The sequence below is a fragment of the Pogoniulus pusillus genome, chromosome 32 (assembly GCF_015220805.1).
Source record: "Pogoniulus pusillus isolate bPogPus1 chromosome 32, bPogPus1.pri, whole genome shotgun sequence".
NCBI classification, from domain to species: domain Eukaryota; kingdom Metazoa; phylum Chordata; class Aves; order Piciformes; family Lybiidae; genus Pogoniulus; species Pogoniulus pusillus.
Genome location: NC_087295.1, coordinates 3,316,390 through 3,337,372, shown reverse-complemented (window position 1 = coordinate 3,337,372; position 20,983 = coordinate 3,316,390). Strand labels below are relative to the sequence as shown.

Below are 20,983 nucleotides of genomic sequence, written 5' to 3'. Positions count from 1 at the left end.
TCTGCTTGCTTCCCATGAAAAATATTTGGTGAAACAATGTTTTCTGTTCAGTTCATTAGCTCCACATCATGGCTGCTGAGAAGGGATGGAATAGTTTTCTTTAAAAGCTGCACAGATATTTATTTCCCTGAGTTCAGTTTGTAGTTTTGCCTTTAATCATAGAATGGTTTAGGTTGGAAGGGACCTCAAAGCTTGTCCAGTTCCAACTCCTGCCATAGGCAGGGACACCTCTGTTGTGGACAACCTCCCACTAGAACAGGCTGCTCAAGGCTTCATCTAACCTGGCCTTCAACACCTCCAGGGAGGGAGCATCCACAGCCTCCTTGAGCAAGCTGTGCCAGTGTCTCACCACCCTCACTGCAAATAACTTCTTCCTAACATCCAGGTTCAATCTCCCTTCTGCTAGTTCAAACCCATTCCTCCTTGTCCTGTCATTGCAAGACCTTTTCAGTAATCCCTCCCCAGCCCTCCTCTAGGTCCCCTTCAGATACTGGAGGGCCACTCCAAGGTCTCCTCAAAGCCTTCTCTTCTCCAGGCTGCAGAGCCCCAACTCTTGTAGCCTGTCCTCATAGCAGAGCTGCTGCAGCCCTCTGAGCATCTTGGTGGCCTCCTCTGGACTGGCTCCAACACTTCCATGTCCTGCTTGTGTTGGGGGCTCCAGAACTGCACAGAGGACTCCAGGTGGGGTCTGAGGAGAGCAGAGCCAAGGGGCAGAATCCCCTCCCTTGCCCTGCTGCCCACACTGCTCTTGCTGCAGCCCAGCACAGGGTTGTGTCTGGGCTGCACTCACACTTTTAGCTCATGTTGAGCTTTTCGTCACCCCAGACCCCCAGGTCCTTTTCCTCAGGGCTGCTCTCAGCCATTCCCCACCCAGCCTGGATCTGTAATCACTAGAGAGGAAAGGCTTTGAAAAGGTTTGTCTTGCCAAGCACTTAAAGATAGGTACAGTGTGACTATTTGGCTTGAGCTGATAACAAATAGTTTTGTTTGAAGAGCAAAATGCTGAAGTCATCTTCACGCTTTAAGAACTTCCTTAATTGGGTACTTTTACAAGATGCAAAAAATTGATATCACAGCCTAGTGCTGAAAGAGGACAGTTCTGGTTTCTTCTCTTCTGCCTGAGATCCTGCCACTTCATTTCTATTCACTTGACAATTTTTTGGAGGTGCTGGCAAGAGGCAGATCATTTTGTGCTGCTTCAGTTCATCCAATCTGCTTAATGAAAAGTCTGCCTGGTTGAATGTAAGGGTGAGGCAAGACCCTTGAATCATGTCCAGCGACAGCTTGCAGAGTAGGAGGAAGTTAAGAGGAAAGATAGGTTGAGGAATGAGACTTTGCTCTTTTTAGCAGTTGTGAGCTGGAGCAGTTGTTTGTTTGTGGATCTGTCCTAGGTTGATACAGAATGAAGTCGTTGGTAAATTCTCACTGCAGTTGAGTAAGGATACTAATGGAATCCCCCAGGGATCAGTGCTGGGTCCAATGCTGTTCCATATCTTCATCAATGACATTGATGAGGAGACTGACAGACAGAGTCTGCTCAGCCAGTTTGCTGCTGCCACCAACCTGGGAGGCTTGGCTGGTACAGCTGCAGGCTGTGTGGCCATCCAGTGAGACCTGGACAGACAGAGCTGAGCACAGAGGAACCACATGAGGTTCAACAAGGACAAGTGCAGAGTCCTGCACCTGGGGGGGAATAATAAACTGCAGCAGTACAGGCTGGGAGGTGACTGCTAGAGAGCAGCTCTGTGGAGAGTGACCTGGGAGTGCTGCTGGAGAACATCCATGGCACAGCAATGTGCCCTGGGGGCCAAGAAGGTCAATGGAGTCCTGGGTTGTATTAAGAAGAGTGTGTCCAGCAGATCAAGGGAGGTTCTCCTTCCCCTCTACTCTGCCTTGGTGGCCCCCAGAGCCTCCAGGTGAGACCTCATCTTGACTGTTGCCTTCAGTTTTGGGCTCCTCTGTTGAAGAGGGAAAGAGTCCAGTGGAGGGCTAAGAGGATGATGAGAGAACTGAAGCACTGCCTGATGATGAGAGGCTGAGGGACCTGGGGGCTGGTTAGTCTGGAGAAGAGAAGACTGAGAGGGGACCTAATAAATGTCTATAACTCTCTGAGGGCTGGGGGTCAGGAGGGGAGGACAGGCTCTACTCACTGCACCCTGGGATAGGACAAGGAGCAACGGATGGAAACTGCAGCACAGGAGGTTCCAGCTCAACACAAGGGGGAACTTCTTGAGTGTAAGGGTCCCAGAGCCCTGGCACAGGCTGCCCAGAGAGGTTGTGGAGTCTCCTTCTGTGGAGCCTTTCAAGGCCTGTCTGGATGTGTTCCTGTGTGCCCTGAGCTAGATTGTGTGGTCCTACTCTGGCATGGGGGTTGGACTTGATGATCTTCTTGTGTCCCTTCCAACCCCTGACATCCTGTGATCCTCAGTGTCTGAGAGGAAGGGTGCAGGCAAAGATGCAGCTATTAGAAGCACAAGCACCTGCAGGCTTCCCCTTAAGTCTCAGTGGGGTTCCACATGCAGTGCTTGCAAAATGAGCTGGCCTGATTTCCTGCCTATACTATAATGCTTGTTCTAATCTTCTACCTTACAAACTGGGTAAACCCCAAAATGCTAAAAGTTTGAGCTGTTTCTGTTCCCTTGTTGACTCATCAACTATTTCTGCCACATAAAACCAGGAGCAGGAATGAACAAGAGATGGAAAAGCAAGTCTCTGCTTTATGGTAGCAAGCTGTGCTTTGATTTGGCCCAAGTGACTGAACCACAGCCTTGGCTTGAGCCTTCAGCTATTTCCTTAATAGCAGCATCTGCTTAAGGAGCTGCAGCATCTGTTAAGGAGCTACAGCTCCTGCACTGACTCCTCAGTGGTGCTGTGGGTAAATGTATTGGGGGGATTGCATGGAAGAACTGGCTTCAGTTTGACACTCCTGTCTTTGGGTGTCCAACTTAAGTTCCGACTTACCAGAGGAGGATGGGGCTGCTTGTTGTCTGCTCATCCCTTCTGTGTTACTGGTACCACAGTCTGGGTGGTTGCTTGAATTGGGGAACTGGTCCAGGTTAAAAATAACCTCTGTGGAACTTCTTTGAATGTGTCACAAGGATGTCTGCCCACAGTGTGATACCACTGCTGCCCTGTGCAGAGGGAGTGATTTGCCATTGGAATGGGCTGCCCAGGGAGGTGGTGGAGGCACCATCCCTGGAGGTGTTGAAGCAAAGCCTGGATGAGGCACTTAGTGCCATGGTCTAGTTGACTGGGTAGGGCTGTGGGGGATAGGTTGGACTGGATGATCTTCGAGGTCTCTTCCAACCTGGTTGATTCTGTGGGACCTGATGATGGTGCCCTTGTAGATCACTCCCCTGGGAGATGAGTAAATTAGGGAAGCTCTGGATTTTTACTCAGAATGTGGTTTCAGTGGCATTCAACTTGGTATTACTGTGGGTTTCTGGAGAAAAAGGTAGTTGAGCTTTCTTTTTCCCTTCCATTGCTTCGTTCTCTTTACATTTTAGTGGGTACTGATGGATGAGAAGCTCAACATGAGCTGTCAGTGTGAGCTTCCGGCCCAGAGAGCCAAGTGTGGCTGCGTCAAGAGCAGTGTGGGCAGCTGGAGGAGAGAGGTGATTCTCCTCCTCTATTCCACCCTGGTGAGACCTCACCTGGAGCACTGCATCCAGTTCTGGAGCCCCTATTACAAGAAGGATATAGAGGTGCTGGAAGGTGTCCAGAGAAGGGCCACAAGGATGATCAGAGGGATGGAGCTGCTCTGCTGTGAGGACAGAGAATTGGGGTTGTTCAGTCTGGAGAAGAGAAGGCTCCGAGGAGACCTTATTGTGGCCTTCCAGTATCTGAAGGAGGCTACAAGAGAGCTGGGGAGGGACATTTTAGGGTGTCAGGTAGTGATAGGACTGGGGGGAATGGAACAAAGGTAGAAATGGGTAGATTCAGGCTGGATGTTAGGAAAAAGTTCTTCAGCATGAGGGTAGTGAGAGCCTGGAAGGGGTTGCCCAGGGAGGTGGTGGAAGCCTCATCCCTGGAGGTGTTTAAGAGCAGGCTGGGTGGATGTGGCTCTGGGCAATGTGCTGCAATGTGTCCCTGCCCATGGCATGGGGTTTGGAATTAGATGATCCTTGAGGACCTTTCCAACCCTGAAAATTCTGTGACTACTGCCTGAGCAAGTTGAGTCTGACAAAAAAAAAAACAAACAAAAACAAACCCAAAAAGCCCCAAACCTTTTTTTTTTCCTTGCTCTGTTTGTGAATGAATGGGAGAGGAACAGGTAACTTTTTTGCAGGTTAGGTGACTGATTGTGCTGCTGCATGTAGGTAGATCCAGTGTAAGGAAAGCATTGGGAGCCCATACAGTTAGAAGGGTATGTACAGAACTGTCTGTAGAGTTGCACTGGATGAGATGTGCCCTGAAACTGCACACTGCTGCAACCTGGTTTATTTATTAGCTTCTGTAATCCTTGAGTAGGGATAGCTAAACAGCATGCAAAAAACCTCCTCTTCTTAAAAACTTCAGCCAAACTGCCAACATTTCTGAAAGAAATTGGCTATCGACAAATTCTCCTGGGAGAAACTGAAAGAGCTTCTCCTCCTTTCCAGCAGCTTCTCAGACAATGAAATTTATCACTGGATTAATTGCCTCACTCTTGCTTCTGAAATCCTGCAGTCCTGTCATGCCAAGTAGTACAGTGTAGGCAGCTATCTTGAGAGGTTGTGGCTGCCTCCTCCCTGGGGGTGTTCAAGGCCAGGTTGGATGAGGCCTTGAGCAGTTGAGTCTGATTGTGAGGCATCCCTGACCATGGTGGGGAGGTTGGAGTAAATGATCTCTGAGGTCCCCTCCAACCTAAGCCATTCTATGATCTAGAGAACAGAATAATTTGGGGTTATAAAGGACCTTTACAATTCTGCCAGTCCAACCTACACCCAACCAGATCAGGTTGCTCAGAGCCTCATCCAACTTGACCATGAATGTTTTCAGGGATGTGGCTTCTGCGAGCATTCGCTCAGCTCTCATCTTATTGAAGTTTTGCATGATTGAAACCAAGCAAATTTCCTACTGAGACAGCTCAGTGTTATAATTAACCTCATAGTCTGTCTCCAGCTGGAAGAGTAGCAAATGGCATTCAGGATTGTGATCTGATGATGGCTTTCAGTTTCTTCATGCTTCCTCAGCAGTCGTTGTACTACAGATGTTGGAGGCTGTATCTACACTTAGTTTGTTTAATATCCCATGTAAAATCCATGAGATTCTCTTTTCAGAGTTGTTGACTTAGAGATTAACTCCATGGAGCGTTTTGTCCTGCTTCATGACTTGCCCAAACTCAGCCTCATGAAAATGTTCTGGACTTTGTGCAATTTAAGCTCTGATTGTTTAGTTTGATGTCAGTTCAGAAGTTCCATAATAGTATGGAAAGAGGGAAGAAAGTACTACTTGGCACTACAAACATAGAATCAAACAATCAACCAGGTTGGCAGAGACCTCCAAGCTCAGCCAGTCCAACCTAGCACCCAGCCCTGTCCAATCAACCAGACCATGGCACTAAGTGCCCCAGCCAGGCTGTGCTTGAACACCTCCAGGCACATCAACTCTGCCACCTCCCTGGGCAGCTCATTCCAATGCCAATCACTCTTTGGGAAGAACTTCCTCCTAACATCCAGCCTAGACCTCCCCTGGCACAACTTCAGACTGTGTCACCTCCTTCTGTTGCTGGCTGCCTGGCAGAAGAGCCCAACCCCACCTGGCTACAGCCTTCCTTCAGGTAGTTGTAGGCAGCAATGAGCTCTGCCCTGAGCCTCCTCTGCTGCAGGCTGCACCCCCCCAGCTCTCTCAGCCTCTCCTCACAGGGCTATGCTCCAGGCCCCTCCCCAGCTTTGTCACCCTCCTGTGGATACCTTCCAGCACCTCAACATCTCATCTGAATTCAGGAGCTCAGAACTGGACACAGCACTCAAGGTGTAGCCTGAGCAATGCTGAGTGAAAGAGCAGAAGAACCTCCCTTGTCCTGCTGCCCACACTGCTCCTGAGCCAGCCCAGGATGCCATTGGCTCTGCTGCCCACCTGGGCACTGCTGCCTCATCTTCAGCTCCTCTCTCCCAGCACCCCCAGGTCCCTCTCTGCCTGGCTGCTCTCAGCCACTCAATCCCCAGCCTGTAGTGCTGCTTGGGGTTGTTGTGGCCAAAGTGCAGAACCCTGCACTTGGCCTTGTTCAGTCTCATCCCATTGGCCTCTGCCCACCCATCCAGCCTGACCAGGTCCCTCTGCAGGTACCCGTGAGGAGTTGGAGGTTTCTTGGCTGTGATCCTTTCGCCCAGTTAAAGAAGTCTGAAGGAAGCTGTTTGGTCAAGGGTAAGGAGTAGTGCTGAGTGAGTTAAATCCATGGGAACCAATACTTCTAGGTCTTCCTCAACTATGTTAAGCAAACATTCCATTCCAACCAGCTACAGTGAGCTGGGGCCTGAGGCATTTTGCTGGCTGGAACAGATTATTACAACGATAAGACAAACGCAGGGCAAAATAAACTTTAATTTGCTTGGTAAGTTTTCCAAAGTGCCTTTCCAGCAAAGCTCTGAATGGATGGCCTGGCTGTTTGGATAGGAATTTTGGAAGGCTCCTCCACATCCCTTCAGCCCTCTGCATGGTGTCGTGGGCTCTGTTAATGCTTGGGCTCTGCTTTTCAGATGAAGTCTCCTGCGTGCATTTTGGGCAGAGTAGCCTACAGTGCAGTAAATCCTAGAATGGTTTAGGTTGGAAAGGAGCTCAGAGGTCATCTCTCCACCATGGCTAGGGACACCTCTCAACTAGGCTGATTGAGGCTGGGTAGGTTTAGATTGGACATGAGGAAGAAGTTTTTCACTGAGAGTTCACAGAGAGAGTGGTCTGGCACTGGAATGAGCTGCCCAGAGAGGTGGTGGAGTCACCCACCCTGGATGTGTTTAAGGGTGGTTTGGATGTGGTGCTTTGGGATATGGTTCAAGGTGAATCTCATAGTGTAGGGTTCTAGGTTGGACTTGATGATCCTGAGGGGCTTTTCCAACCTGTGATCCCCAGGAAGGAGGCATCCATGCCCTCTCTGAGCAGCCTATTCCAGAGTCTCACCATCCTCTTACTGAAGAACTTAAGATCCCATCTAAACCTACTCTCCTTTCAGCTTCAAACCATTCCCTCTTGTCCTGTCAGCCTTGTGAAAAGTCTCAGTGCAGCCTTCCTGTAGGATCCCTTCCAGTATTGGAATGATAATATTGAATTTACACTGTTTCACATCACTTCAACATCAGGCAAGGGTTTCTGTGGAGTCAGTTGTCTAGGTCAAGCCTTGTGAAACAGCTGTAGCCCAGACTGCAAAATAGGGAGAGAGATCACTGCCTCCTGGGGCAGAGCTTTGAGAAGGCAGAGAATCTGTTGGCAGATTATCATGGAATCATAGAATGGCCTGGCTTGGAAGGGACCTCCAAAGGTCATCCAGTCCAACTCCTTCTGCACTCAGCAGGAGCATCCTCAACTAGATCAGGCTGCTCAGAGCCCTGTTGAGCCTCTCTTTGAATATCTCTAGGGATGGAGCCCCAACCACCTCCCTGGGCAACCTGCCTTGAAAGAGGGTTTTTAGTTTGGTTGGCTTTTTGTCTTTTCTGTTCTCTCCCCTCCTTGCAGGCCTGTCCTGAATAGCAGTGGTGCTTCTGAGTATGTTTGCCAGAGCTGGGCTGCTGGAATAATGTTCTGTTAGAGTGGAAAAGAAATCCACAGGATGCTGTCCCAAAGTCTAAGCAGATTAACCCTGTGTAAACGTTGCAGCTGAAATTAACTGGCAGGGTGACTACTGCAGCACACACTCGATGCAGGAAATCCTCTTGGCTTAATTGTGTGCTTACAGATTTGCTTCTTGGTAGGCACTCAAGTCATTACTGAGAATGGATAAACAAAATTGGATGTTCTTTTATCAGAGAACAGCTAACCCCTTAAAATTTGGCTAGCCTGCTGTGTTAGAGGCTTGGTGCTTTGAATGTTTTCAGAGAGAAAGCATGGGCAGGTTTCCTGAACCTTTTGTCTGAATCAGAAGTCAAAGATGATCTCTTTATCTGTTGTGATAGCAGTGGTAGGGCAGGCTGATGCACTTTGCACTGAGCCAGGCATGATGAATAGTCGATCACAGGATGTTAGGAGCTGGAAGGGACCTCCATAGAGTGAGTCCAACCTCCCCCCTGCCACAGCAGGACCAGAGAATGTAGCTCAGGTCACACAGGAAAACATCCAGACAGAACTCCAGAGAAGGAGACTCCACAACCTCTCTGAGCAGCCTGTGCCAGGGCTCTGGGACCCTTACAGTAAAGAAGTTCTTCCTCATCTTGAGATGGAACTTCCTGTGCTGTAGTTTCCATCTATTGCCCTTGGTGCCAGGGTCTAGTTGACTGGATAGGGCTGGGTGCTAGGTTGGACTGGATGATCTTGGAGGTCTCTTCCAACCTGCTTGATTCTATGTTTCTGTGACTACAGGGTGCAACTGAGAAGAGTTTATCCCCTCCCTCTTGACCCCCAGCCCTCAGATATTTATACACATTGCTTAGATCCCTTCGAAGTCTTCTCTTCACCAGACCAAAAAGCCCAAGGTCCCTCAGCCTCTCCTCACAAAGCAGTGGTTCAGCCCCTTCAGCATCTTCCTAGTCCTTGGGCTTTGTGTGCCGTGGGCTCTGACAAGCATTTCAACTTCGAGTCTGAAGGCTTTGGTGTTTCAGACTAAGCTTGATAAACAGAAAAAAAACCAAAGAAAACTTTCAGCATTGCTTTTATGTGCTCAGTGTGTTGGTTTCGCTCTGCTGTTCTGTATGTAACCTGCTGACATGTGCTCACTCTGAAGAGCAGTGCTTCTCTTGTTTATCCATATGTGCTATCTGAACCGCAGCCGGGTTACTGACTCCCCTTTTCCCACTTGCTTTGAAGTTTCTCTCCCTAGAGAGAATGTATTTTTAACCAGGTGTTTTTCACTTGCTGGACTGAATCTACGACAAATCTCTGCAATCTATAAATGTCCTTATAATTAGAGGCTTATTTTTTGACCTGCTTGCATGACACTAGAGAGTGTATCAGGTTAAGACCAACTTTTGTATGAGTGAAAGTTCCAGCTCAACACAAGGCTACTGTAATTGAACAAACTGTGGAGCATGGTTTCAGCTTGAAGCATCAGTGAAGCAGTGTGATTTGGGCTGTGGCTGACAGCTTACTGCTCCCAAAGAGGGAAGGTAAAATTCCTCCTTGTGTTTTCCCTGTTCTTTCCTCCCCACCCTGCTCTGAATTGTGGTTCCATCATCTTTATAGAATCATGGAATGGTTTAGGTTTGAAGGGACTTCAAAGATAATCCAGTTCCAACCCCCTGCCATAGGCAGGGACACCTCCCACTAGAACAAGTTGCTCAAGGCCTTATCCAAGCTGGTCTTGAACACCTCCAGGGAGGGAGCATCCACAGCCTCCCTGGGCAAGCCGTTCCAGTGTCTCACCACCCTCACTTGTTGGGTTTGCACTGAGGCTGATCTTACCTTTTTGGTTATTAACTTGACAGGAAAAAAAACAAACCTCTTTCCTGCCAGGGCTGGTTTCTGCTAGGTTAGTGACTGTGAGATAGACCCACAAACAGGTCTGTTCAGTGCCAGAGCTGGTGCAGGGCAGAAAAGAGAACATGCAAGTGGGGAGGAGGAGGTTGGGACTCAGCTGTTCAGCAAACTCCTACTCAAACAGTGCCCAGTACTTCATGTTTGCAACGGACTGAAAATGTTTGCAGAGATCTTTATTGTTGCCTAGATGGAGTGACTTGACTTGTTAAACACATTTGTACATCTGTTTGGGTAGTTCGTATTAATTAAGCTCAGAGTTTCTCATGTTTCATGTTCCAAAGTTATGCTGTTCAAAGTCACAGGGCTGGAAGGGACCTCAGAGTTTTCATCCAATACCAGTTCCCCTGCCATGAACGGGGACACGTTGCACCAGATCAGGCTGCTCAGAACCCCATACAGCTTGGCCTTAAAATCTTCTAGGGATGAGGCTTCCACTACCTCCCTGGGCAGCCTGTGCCAGTATCTCACCATCCCCACGGTGAAGAACTTCTTCCTAACATCTAATCTGAATCTATCCACTTTTTAGTTTTGCTTCGTTCCCCTCAGTGCTATCACTACCTGATAGCCTAAAAAGTCCCTCCCCAGCTTTCTTGCAGGCCTCTTTCAGATAGTGAAAGGTCCCAATCCAGGTTTGCAGTTCAAGCTGGATGTTCTGATTCCTTAATTAGAAGGAAACTGAGCCCACACTCACTTTGCCCTAAAGCACTCAATTTTATTCAGTCCCACAAATCCAGGAGGTGGCAACAGTTGAAGCCACTACAAATGTTTTGCCAAGTGAGTTTGTTTCAACACTGATTTTGAGATTAAACCCACACAGATGCACTTTGACTCCTTTGCACAGATTCCTTGGATGTGGTGAAATGTAGCTGGGTTCAGAGCTGCTTTCCTACAGGAGGGGAAAGTCTGGCTGTGGAAAGTCACCCTGCATGTGGCCATTCACTCTCCTTCTTGCCCCTCCTTGAGCAGAACCTGGGCTGCTCTGAGGGGAGACTGCTAAGAGCTGAGATGGGTTAGTTGCATGTATGAGCAAAGAAGCCAAAAAGAAGCTTCTCCCTTGTGTCCCTGGTGTTGTCTGGCACTTCATTTATTTCAGTTAGAGTGAAGAAGTCTTGGTGGGTGGAGAGTGATAGAGGTAGCTAGAACCAATCTCACAGATGACTTGGATGCCAAGCAAGAGACAATGTACTGGAGTTTTATTTTGGGACTACTTGACCTGGATTCAGGCAAGATTCCTCCTGTTTTTAGCATTTTTGGATTTGAGATGTTTCAGAACAGGAGCAAGAAGGATGAAATGAATTGAAGAGAAATTGCCTGAGCAGAAAGACACTTCTAAACATGGGTTGGTTTTTTTTTTCCTTTTTGGCTAAACACCAGTCTGTGGAAAGCTTTCAGTGTGGTCTTCAGAACAAAATTAGCTCTTCTCTCTCAAACTGTTAGGGCTTTCTCCAGTTCCTTTGACAGATTGGGGTATCAGCCCATCAAAAAGCTGTTGAGCCACGAACAAAGGTGTGACTGTGCACTGTGCTGTGCCCTGTCAGTGCCTATTAATAGGTTCTTTGTGCTAGGTACTGTATTATCCTAACCCATGGTGAGCAGGAGGTCACTTGTTGAAAGAGGAATAGGCTCCCCAACACTTACCACAGGGAAAGACCATGCCTGTGGACATGGAAGCACAGAATTAGGGTTGGAAAAGACCACTGAGATCACCAAGGGCCAGCTGTTAGCCCTACTCTACAACTTCACCATTAAATTTTACCACTAAGTGTCACAACTGAATGACCTTCAAAGACCTCTAGGGATGGTGACCCAACCACCTCCCTGTTCCAATGCATTACCACTCTTTCAAGGTTTGTTTTTTTCCTCATGTCTAGCCTAAACCTCTCCTGATGCAGCTAGAGGCTGCTCCCTCTTGTTGTAGCACTACCTGTGAGAAGAGACCAGCTCCTCCCTCTCTGTATTGTTCTTTCAGGTAGCTGTAGAGGATGATACAGGTCTCCCTTCAGCTTCCTCTTCCTCTGGCAGTCCCAGTTCACAGAATCACAGAAATGTCCAGGTTGGAAAAGCCCCTCAGGATCACCAAGTCCAACCTAGGACTGTAATCTACAAGATTCACCTTAAACCACAGTTTTGTGATCCTCAGTTTAAGAGGGACAGGGATCTGCTGGAGAGGGTCTGGTGAAGGGCTACAAGGATGATGAGGAGACTGTAGCACTGCCTGATGAGGAGAGGCTGAGGGTCCTGGGGCTGCTTAGTCTGGAGAAGAGAAGACTGAGAGGGGATTTAATGTTTATAACTTGCTGGGGGTCAGGAGGTGGGGGGACAGGCTCTGCTCACTGCTCCCTGGGATAGGACAAGCAGCAATGGATGGAAGCTGCAGCACAGGAGGTTCCAGCTCAACACAAGGGAGAACTTCTTTCCCATAAGGGTCCCAATGCACTGGCGCAGGCTGCCCAGAGAGGTTGTGGAGTCTCCTTCTCTGGAGCCTTTCAAGGCCTGTCTGGATGTGTTCCTGTGTGCCCTGAGCTAGATTGTGTGGTCCTGCTCTGGCAGGGGGGTTGCACTCGATGATCTCTTTGGATCCCTTCCAACCCCTATCATCTTATGATATTTTGAGGTCCCTTCCAGCCCCTGACATTTTGTGATTCTGTTTAATCGAACACATTATGTGAGCTTAACCACAACAAAATGTTTAATGCCACCTCCTTCTCAGCCAGGTAGGGGTGGGAATGACTTCTGGTGTGTTTGAACTTCACTTAGAGCTAACAGGGACGTGTTTGTTTCTTTTTCACTTGGAGAGGGAATGCAAAGCTGTGGTGGCAGCACTCAGCGGGTTGATTCCAGCGGTTGAAGTCAGCATGTTCTTGTTACAGAAAGCAGAGAGCCAGCAGGGTAAATTTTAGTTGCTGCAGATGTTTAATGAGAGGTTTCAGCAAACTTGTGTGCTCCTCAGCTGTGTAGCACAATGCCAGAGACAGACGAGGTGGGCAGTGTATTTAAAATAAACATTTAGCAGTTGCTAGTGGAAGCTAAACCTTGAAAACATGAAGTCATCCTTAAAAGGGTTCAGATGGGTTCAGCAGCATGTGAGTAGTGATCTTGGTGTGCCTCGAGGGGGAAAACACTCTTGGTCCTTAAGTTGCATATGAAAGAGGGAAGCTTTGTGCCTGTGGACAGAATCACAGAGTTAAGCAGGTTGGACAAGACCTCTAGGAACATTGAATCCAACCTAGCAACTAACCCTTCTAATTAACTAACCCATGGCACTAAGTGCTGGTTTCTTCTGCCAGGCAACCAGCAACAGATAGAATCTCTCAGAGGAGGTCTAGGATGGATACTGGGAGGAAGTTCTTACCAGAGAGAGTGATTGGCATTGGAATGGGCTGCCCAGGGAGGTGGTGGAGTTGCTGTGCCTTGGAGGTGTTTGAGCAAAGCCTGGATGAGGCACTTAGTGCCATGGTCTGGCTGATTGGGTATGGCTGGGTGCTAGGTTGGCCTGGATGAGCTTGGAGGTCTCTTCCAACCTGCTTGATTTTGTGATTCATCCAAGCTCCTCTTAAACATCTCCAGGGATGGTGACTCCTTCACCTCCCCGGGCAGCCCATTCCAATAGGCATTCACTCTTGCTGTGAAGAATTATTTCCTAATATCCAGCCTGAACCTGCCCTGGTGCAGTTTGAGACTGTGTCCTCTTACTGTGGTCAGGGGCCAGTGCTCTCAATGTATGCCTTATCTCATTGTGTGAGCCTTAAATAAACTCTTTTGGACTCTTTTTTTGTCTTTCAGAATCGCAATGAAATAAAAAATGGAGCAATCCTTCGATTAACAACATCTCCAGTGAGTAACTGTTCTGTTCTACTCTCTCTTCAAAGTGAAGATTTGATTAGTAAATCCTGGTGAACTCATGTATGTATTTGTAAGCTTTATCCACACTGTATCCCACAGTATTCCTGCAAAGGAGTGTGATGCTGTGGTCACAAGATGCCTGCACGTGGTATGCTCTTTTTGTGAGCTGTGGGGGCAGGGATGGCCTCTCCGAGTGCCATTTGGGTGATAGGCTTGGCACAGCTGGATGGATTTTTGTCTCGCACTTCTCTCCCACTGAGACCAGCTTTCATGTTCAAGGTACCTCTGCTTCCCTGCTGGCATTGCAGCCTCGCTCGAGTTGCTTCTTTTCTGCCCCAGAGCTTGGAGCCAGGAGAAAGGGCTGGGAATTGAAGCACAGCGTGCTCTGCCTGGGCAGCTCAGGTCAGAGAGCACTGCTGCTCCCTGGGGTTCTACTGAGTGATCACCCACTGTAACACTGAGATTTTACTGGGGTTGGTTTAGGTTTTCTTCACCCCACCTCCTTTCCAGCTCCTCAGAAAGCACGTCAGAGTTGCTGCTTGCCTTGTAATGGCTTTTTCCTGCCGAGTTGAGCAGTGCTGTTGCTGCATGCTGCAAGCCACTGTTAGTCCCAGAAGGTGTATGTCTGAGACAGCAGCAGTGTCATTACTTTTCTGGCAAATGCAGTGTGCCCTTAAAATGATTTACCTCTTTGTGGTGGTAGTGCTTTAACTTCTGCAGATTTAGAGCATCCTCGAGGCCAAATTGCCTTTTAAAGCAACTCTAAGGCCAAATTGCCACTGGGGGTTGGTCTTTTCTCCCAGGCAGCCAGCAACAGAACAAGGGGACACAGTCTCAAGTTGTGCCAGGGGAGATCTAGGCTGGATGTTAGGAAGAAGTTGTTGACAGAGAGAGTGATTGGCATTGGAATGAGCTGCCCAGGGAGGTGATGGAGTCGCCGTGGCTGGAGGTGTTCAAGCCTGGCTGGGGCACTTAATGCCATGGTCTGGTTGACTGGACAGGGCTGGGTGCTAGGTTGGACTGGCTGAGCTTGGAGGTCTCTTCCAACCTGCTTGATTCTATGAAATCTAAATGTTCAATACTTTCTCTTTTTTTTTCAAGTCTCAAATCTTGCTAATTTTGTGTGCTTGTCTCAGGACCTTTCCCTGCAAGCCACTGTTAATATTGCAAGGGCAATTCTGGAGCTGTGCAGTGCTGCCGAATCCATTATGAACGCTTCCCTTTGGAGGCTTGCAGCGTGTCTTGTTTGAAACTTCTGAGAGTTAAAACTTTGCAAAGCCACTCATTAGGCCTGGTGAGAGTTTGAACTGCCTCTTTGTTTCTGCCAGCCTGTTTGCTAAGTTTCTGTGATTCTCTGAAAGGCTGTTCTTCTTCCTGAACAATGCTATTTCCCCCCCACCTCTCTGAACCACTCACCACACAGACGCTCTGTTTCCTAGGTAACTTCAGCACAGATTGAATTTCTCCTGTATTATCTCTGCTGCTATATCATCTTTCTTGTTTATTTTTAACCTCTCCTATCATCTTTCCTAACAATTCTTCATGCTATTGTGTGTTTGCAGCTTTCTGTGACCTGTTTTTCCCCCCACTTTGTCCATATGTATTTCTGAAGGGCCTCATCAGAAGTTTCTTATGCAACATTTCTTTGTATTTGAGCATATGGGAGAGTTTGAGATGCCAGATTGTTATTGTCTGGGTTTGTGATACTCATATTCCAGTGGATGGTGGGGAGGTACACAAGCTGTAACTGCTCCCCAAAGGGACTGTTCCAAAGGGGCCAACAGTTGCCCTGCAAGGCAGCAAGTGGAATCCAACCTTGTAGTGTCTGCAACTGCAGGATTCTTTCCTACAAATCATTATTCAGGTGACTGATCATTTTGAAAGGGTTTTTAAGATGCTGAGAAAATCAAACTGGACCAACTGGCCACATTTAAATGATCATTTCTAAATTAATGTGTTTTTTTTCCAAGCAGAACTGATTTTTGAGCACTTGCTGTTTATTTGATAGTAGCTTCTTGAGAGTAGCAACTGCAGGATTCTTTCCTGCAAATCCTCATTCAGATTGATCATTTTGAAAGGGTTTTTAAGATGCTGAAAAAAATCAAACTGGACCAACTGGTCACATTTAAATGATCATTTCTAATTTAATGTGTTTTTTAATTCAAGCAGAACTGATTATTGGGCACTTGCTGTTTATTTGATAGTAGCTTCTTGGGAACTTAAATAACATGCCTTGCTTATGAACTCATGAATGAGTGGCCTTCTGTAGTGTGATCTTTGTGGTGTCTGATCATCTTTATGGTGTCTGATTCATTTGATTCATTCTCAGAAGGTTAGGGGCTGCAAGGGACCTCAAAAGCTCATCCACTCCAACACCTAGAATGGATCACTCAAAAACACATCCAAGAGAGTTTTGAATATCCCCAGGGAGGGAGACTCCACAACCCTCCTGGGCAGCCTGTTCCAGGGTTCTGTCACCCTCACAGGAAAAAAATTCCTCCTCATGTTTCCATGGAACTTCCATTGCCCCTTGTCCTGTCACTTGGCATCACTCAGCAGAGCCTGACTCCATCCTTTTGGCACTCACCTTGCACGTCTTCATAAGCACGAATGAGGTCACCCCTCAGGCTCCTCCTGTCCAAGCTACAGAGCCTCAGATCCCTCAGTCTCTCCTTGTAAGGAACCTGTTCCACTCCCTTAAGCATTTTTGTGGATTTGTTACATGTTTTGCTGTGGCTCCCTAGGTGGAGATGGGTTGAATTCTGACACCTGTAAGTTCTGTACATGCTGCTCTACCAGCGTTTCTGGCATGAGGGATCGTGTCAGTAGAGGTGTGCACTGGTGAAAGGCCTGGAACACAAACACTATGAGGAGAGGCTGAGGGAGCTGGAGATGTGCAGCCTGCAGAAGAGGAGGCTCAGGGCAGAGCTCATTGTTGTCTGCAGCTACCTGAAGGGAAGCTGTAGCCAGGTGGGGTTGGGCTCTTCTGCCAGGCAAGCAGCACCAGAACAAGGGGACACAGTCTGAAGTTGTGTCAGGGGAGGTCTAGGCTGGATGTTAGGAGGAAGTTGTTGTCAGAGAGAGTGACTGGCATTGGAATGGGCTGCCCAGGGTGGTGGTGGAGTCTCTGTGCCTGGAGGTGTTGAAGCAAAGCCTGGCTGGGGCACTTAGTGTTAAGGTGTAGTTAATTGACTAGGGCTGGGTGCTAGGTTGGGCTGTCTGAGTTTGGAGCTCTCTTCCAACCTGGCTGATTCTATGATTCTACACAGACAAGGAAGTGTAGAGTGCTTCTTGAGCTATTTCTGCTCATGCATCTGAATCTTCTATCTTTGAGTAGAAGTTTGGAGTTCTGGTCTATGATCTTTGATCCAGCACTGCTTTAAGATATGCTCAGATGCCTTCATGTTATTGAAGTTGAGTCAGAGCATAAATACTTGCAGGTCTAGCTTATGACCTTGGTTGTGTTTGTTATCTACTAGTGAATTTGTTATTATTGAACCTTATGCCAGGAGCAATGACTGTGGAAGTCAATGAGACACTTTCTTACATTTGTCTGCTTATAGCACAAGAGGAGGATTGAGGAAGTGGAGTTAGGTTTTGTCCTTTTACAGATAAGGGCTCTAATCTCATGTTTTCAGGTTTCTAAAGGCATATTTTGAATAGGAAGCAAAAAGGATTATTTAAAATGCAGCAAGAGGAAAAAAAACTGCTCCTCAAGCATTCATAAGTGGCTGCTGATTGCATGAAATTATTTTAGGCACATATTACTGTGCATCTGTAATGCTTTTATAGATAATCTAATGAACAGCTTCAGATGTGACCAATTCTCTGTTTCGGCCTCCTTAAGTGGGTATGGTGATTGTGTAGGACTGCTCTGTGTATTCATAAAATCATAGAATCAAGCAGGTTGGAAGAGACCTCCAAGCTCATCCAGTCCAACCTAGCACCCAGCCCTAGCCAAGCAACCAGACCATGGCACTAAGTGCCCCAGCCAGCCTTTGCTTGAGCATCTCCAGGCACAGCAACTCCACCACCTCCCTGGGCAGCCCATTCCAATGCCAATCACTCTCTCTGCCAACAACTTCCTCCTAACATCCAGCCTAGACCTCCCCTGACACAACTTGAGACTGTGTCCCCTTGTTCCGTTGCTGCTTGCCAGGCAGCAGAGCCCAACCCCACCTGGCTACAGCCTCCCTGCAGGCAGCTGCAGGCAGCAATGAGCTCTGCTCTGAGCCTCCTCTGCTGCAGGCTGCACACCCCCAGCTCCCTCAGCCTCTCCTCACAGGGCTCTGCTCCAGGCCCCTCCCCAGCTTTGGCGCCCTCCTGTGGACACCTTCCAGCACCTCAACATCTCTCTTGAACTGAGGAGCCCAGAACTGGACACAGTACTCAAGATGTTATGTTATTATGTTTGTGCAGGCTTTTAGATGTAGAAATAGTGCTTCAGTATTAATTATGGAAGTGTCTTAAGTAATTACAATGGAATCTTATTTCCTATGTGGCATCAGCTGCCAGCCAGGCTTGGTGTGTTTGTTGAATCTGTAAGCTGAATCTTCTGCCAGGCACTCAGCACCAGAACAAGGGGACACAGTCTCATGTTGTGCCAGGGGACATCTAGGCTGGCTATTAGGAGGAAGTTGTTGGCAGAGAGAGTGATTGGCATTGGAATGAGCTGCCCAGGGAGGTGGTGGAGTTGCTGTCCCTGGAGCTGTTGAATCAAAGCCTGGATGGGGCACTCAATGCCATGGCCTAGTTGATTTGATAAGGCTGGGTGCTAGGCTGGACTGGCTGAGCTTGGAGGTCTCTTCCAACCTGGTTGATTCTATGTAATGTGTCCTCTCTTCCATGGCTTTCTTACATGTGTGCAGGAGATGTGGCAGTAACAACCCAGAGTAAGGCAGCAGTTTAAAGCACCACAGTGTTAAACAAAACCACAGGAATAAACCTATTGAGGTAGTGCCAAACTGTATGGAGTAGTTACTGATGGTTTGTGTGCCCTTTTACTAACAAAACATTGAGTTATGTGACCACCTCATCTACAGGGAAAACCAAAATACTTTTTATTGTTTGCTTTTTGTAATGGCTGAAGAAGAAAGGTGAAGATTTCATGGCAGAACAGCAGTTTAAGTCAGCGATCCACATTTATTTCCCCAGCCCATTAGTGTTCCATAGTGGTTTTATTTGGAGTCCATGTCCTCCCTCCTGTCCTTGCTGGCATTTTGTGTTCTGCACAGAAAGCCTCTGTGGTAGCTGGGTAAGAAGTTGCTTTCAAAGTTTACACCAAGTATTGGGTGGCTAAGAAATGCTAATTTGATCAGTTGAATCCCTCGTTAGGATGATCTTGGGCATCCTAGGCTCCAAATGGCTATTTGAGTCTCTAAGCAAGCCACATCTTGGATTTAGGTCATTAGTTTTCTTTTTAAGCTGACAATCTCATCAAGCTGCTCCTTTTAAGCACTGCTGCTCCCCGAGGGCAACCTTTCTGGCTGTTCCTCGGAGCAAGCTGTGTTAAGAGTAGATATGCAGCTCATGCCTCTTGACAGGCTTTTGAAGTGCTGGGGCTTCTGCAGCACCCCTTGTGCAAGCTGCCTGCCTTCCTTTCCAAATGGGAGAGCAGCTAATGCTGGCTTTCATGGGCTCCAACAGTTGTGTTTCTTGTGATTCCCTCCTAACCCTTCCCAGTTGGGCAGGTTCAGTGTGCTTGCTTATTCTGGGGTGTATTAGAAGGGGGCCCCCAGTTCAAGAGGGGCATGGAACTGCTTGATTGAGTCCAGTGCAGAGCCACAAGGATGATGAAAGGAATGGAACCATCTCTGTTATGAAGAGAGCCTGAAGGAGCTGGGGCTGTGCTGCTGGGAGAGGTGACCTCATCAGTGGTTATCAAGATGTGCAGGGTGAGTGGCAGGAGACTGGAGACAGGCTTTGCTGGGTGATGCCCAATGGCAGGACAAGGGACAATGGGTGGAAGTTGGGGCACAGGAAGCTTCACTTCAACACAAGGGGGTGTTTTCCTTACGAGGGTGACAGAGCCCTGGACCAAGCTGTGCAGGGGAGTTGTAGAGTCTCTCTCCATGGAGGTATTCAAAGCCCACCTGGATGGAAGCCTTCCTGTGTGATCTGTTCTAGGTGCTCCTGCTCTGGCAGGGGGTTGGACTGGCTGAGCTTTGGAGGTCCCTTCCAGCCCCTGCCGTTCTGTGCTTCGTTCTGTGCTTCTTACCTGAGGGAGGTTTCTGCCAGAGCAGAGGTGCTGCAGCTCGCTCTGCTGTCACACTAATGAGCTGTGCTCTCCGTCCCTCCGCCCATGGGCTGTAAATCATTAAAGCAGCTCCCAGGGAAGCACTCAGAGCACATTTCTTCTGAGCTTCATGTTTTTATAGTGCAGTCATAAGTGAGCTGTAGGTTCTGTAGGCACGTATCAGTGCTATGGCAACAAGGCCTGGGAGAACTGCAGTGGTGTTCACCAAAGCAATATTTTCACCTGTCAGGCACTTGTGGTGACAGCAGCCAGGATCACTTCTGGCCGTGTTGCCACTGAGAAATGTACCAGCACTCTTGCTGAGACAAAGATTTGTTTACCCATTTAGTCAAGATCTTCTCTGCCATTATCAGTTCTTTCCTCATCCAGTAGAAGGAGCAAGATTTACTGGCTGCAGTTTCTTGTAAGGCTTCTTTAATGTAAGGTGAACACAGATGTGGAGAAACTTTGCTGGTGGAGCATCCACGCTGGCATGGTCAGATAAAGCCTGGGATGTTCTTAAGCTTTATCTTCTTAAAACAGGGCTGAATCAGTTTTGTAACAGAGACAATGCCTTATAGATTGTTGTGCTCTGTGGAGATGGCCCAAGCTGTGTCTGATCTGAGATTATATTTCAGTTTCAGAGCAGTGAATTTCAAAGCTTGCTCCGACTTCAGAGGAAAGAGGATTAAGGCATCTCTCTTGGTCCTGCTCAGGCAGCTGTTTGGCACTGCAAAGTGAGCTATTTATTAATGCACAGCCCTCTACTGGTGTCCTCAGTTTTGGTGGGAGGCTGGGTTAGCTCTTCACATGGTTGGTGTCAATTCATGTACACGGAAAGCCTAAAAGGGATGGCAGCAGCAGTTCACCAGCCCCAAGTGTTTATACTGGGGGCAGGAGTCTCAAGAGGAAGGATCACAGGATTTTAGGGTTTGGAAGGGACCTCTGGAGATCTTCAGGTCCAACCCCCTGCCACAACAGGGCCATAGAATCTAGTGCAGGGCACACAGGAAGACATCCAGACAGGGCTGGAAAGGTTCCAGAGAAGATGACTCCTCAACTTCTCTGGGTAGCCTGTGCCAGTGCTCTGGGACCCTTACAGTTGACAAGTTCTTCCTCATGTTGAGGTGGAATTCCACAGTATCACAGATTCATCAAGGTTGGAAGAGACCTCATAGATCATCAAGTCCAACCCTTTACCACAGAGCTCAAGGCTAGACCAAAGCACCAAGTGCTGCAGTTTCCATCCCTTGCCCCTTGTCCTGTCCCAGGGTACAAGTGAGCAGAGGTTGTCCCTGTCCC

General features: G+C 48.1%; 1 protein-coding gene across 8 annotated transcripts in view; it reads left to right on the top strand.

The window, feature by feature from the left end:
- ELMO1 (engulfment and cell motility 1) overlaps positions 1-20,983 on the top strand; it is a 340,489-nt gene that overhangs the window by 121,655 nt on the left and 197,851 nt on the right. For all 8 annotated transcript variants that reach the window (XM_064170010.1, XM_064170011.1, XM_064170009.1 and 5 more), the window contains one exon: positions 13,387-13,437. In XM_064170010.1, coding sequence (XP_064026080.1) covers positions 13,387-13,437 — 51 coding nt within the window. The remainder of the gene's footprint in view (positions 1-13,386; positions 13,438-20,983) is intronic.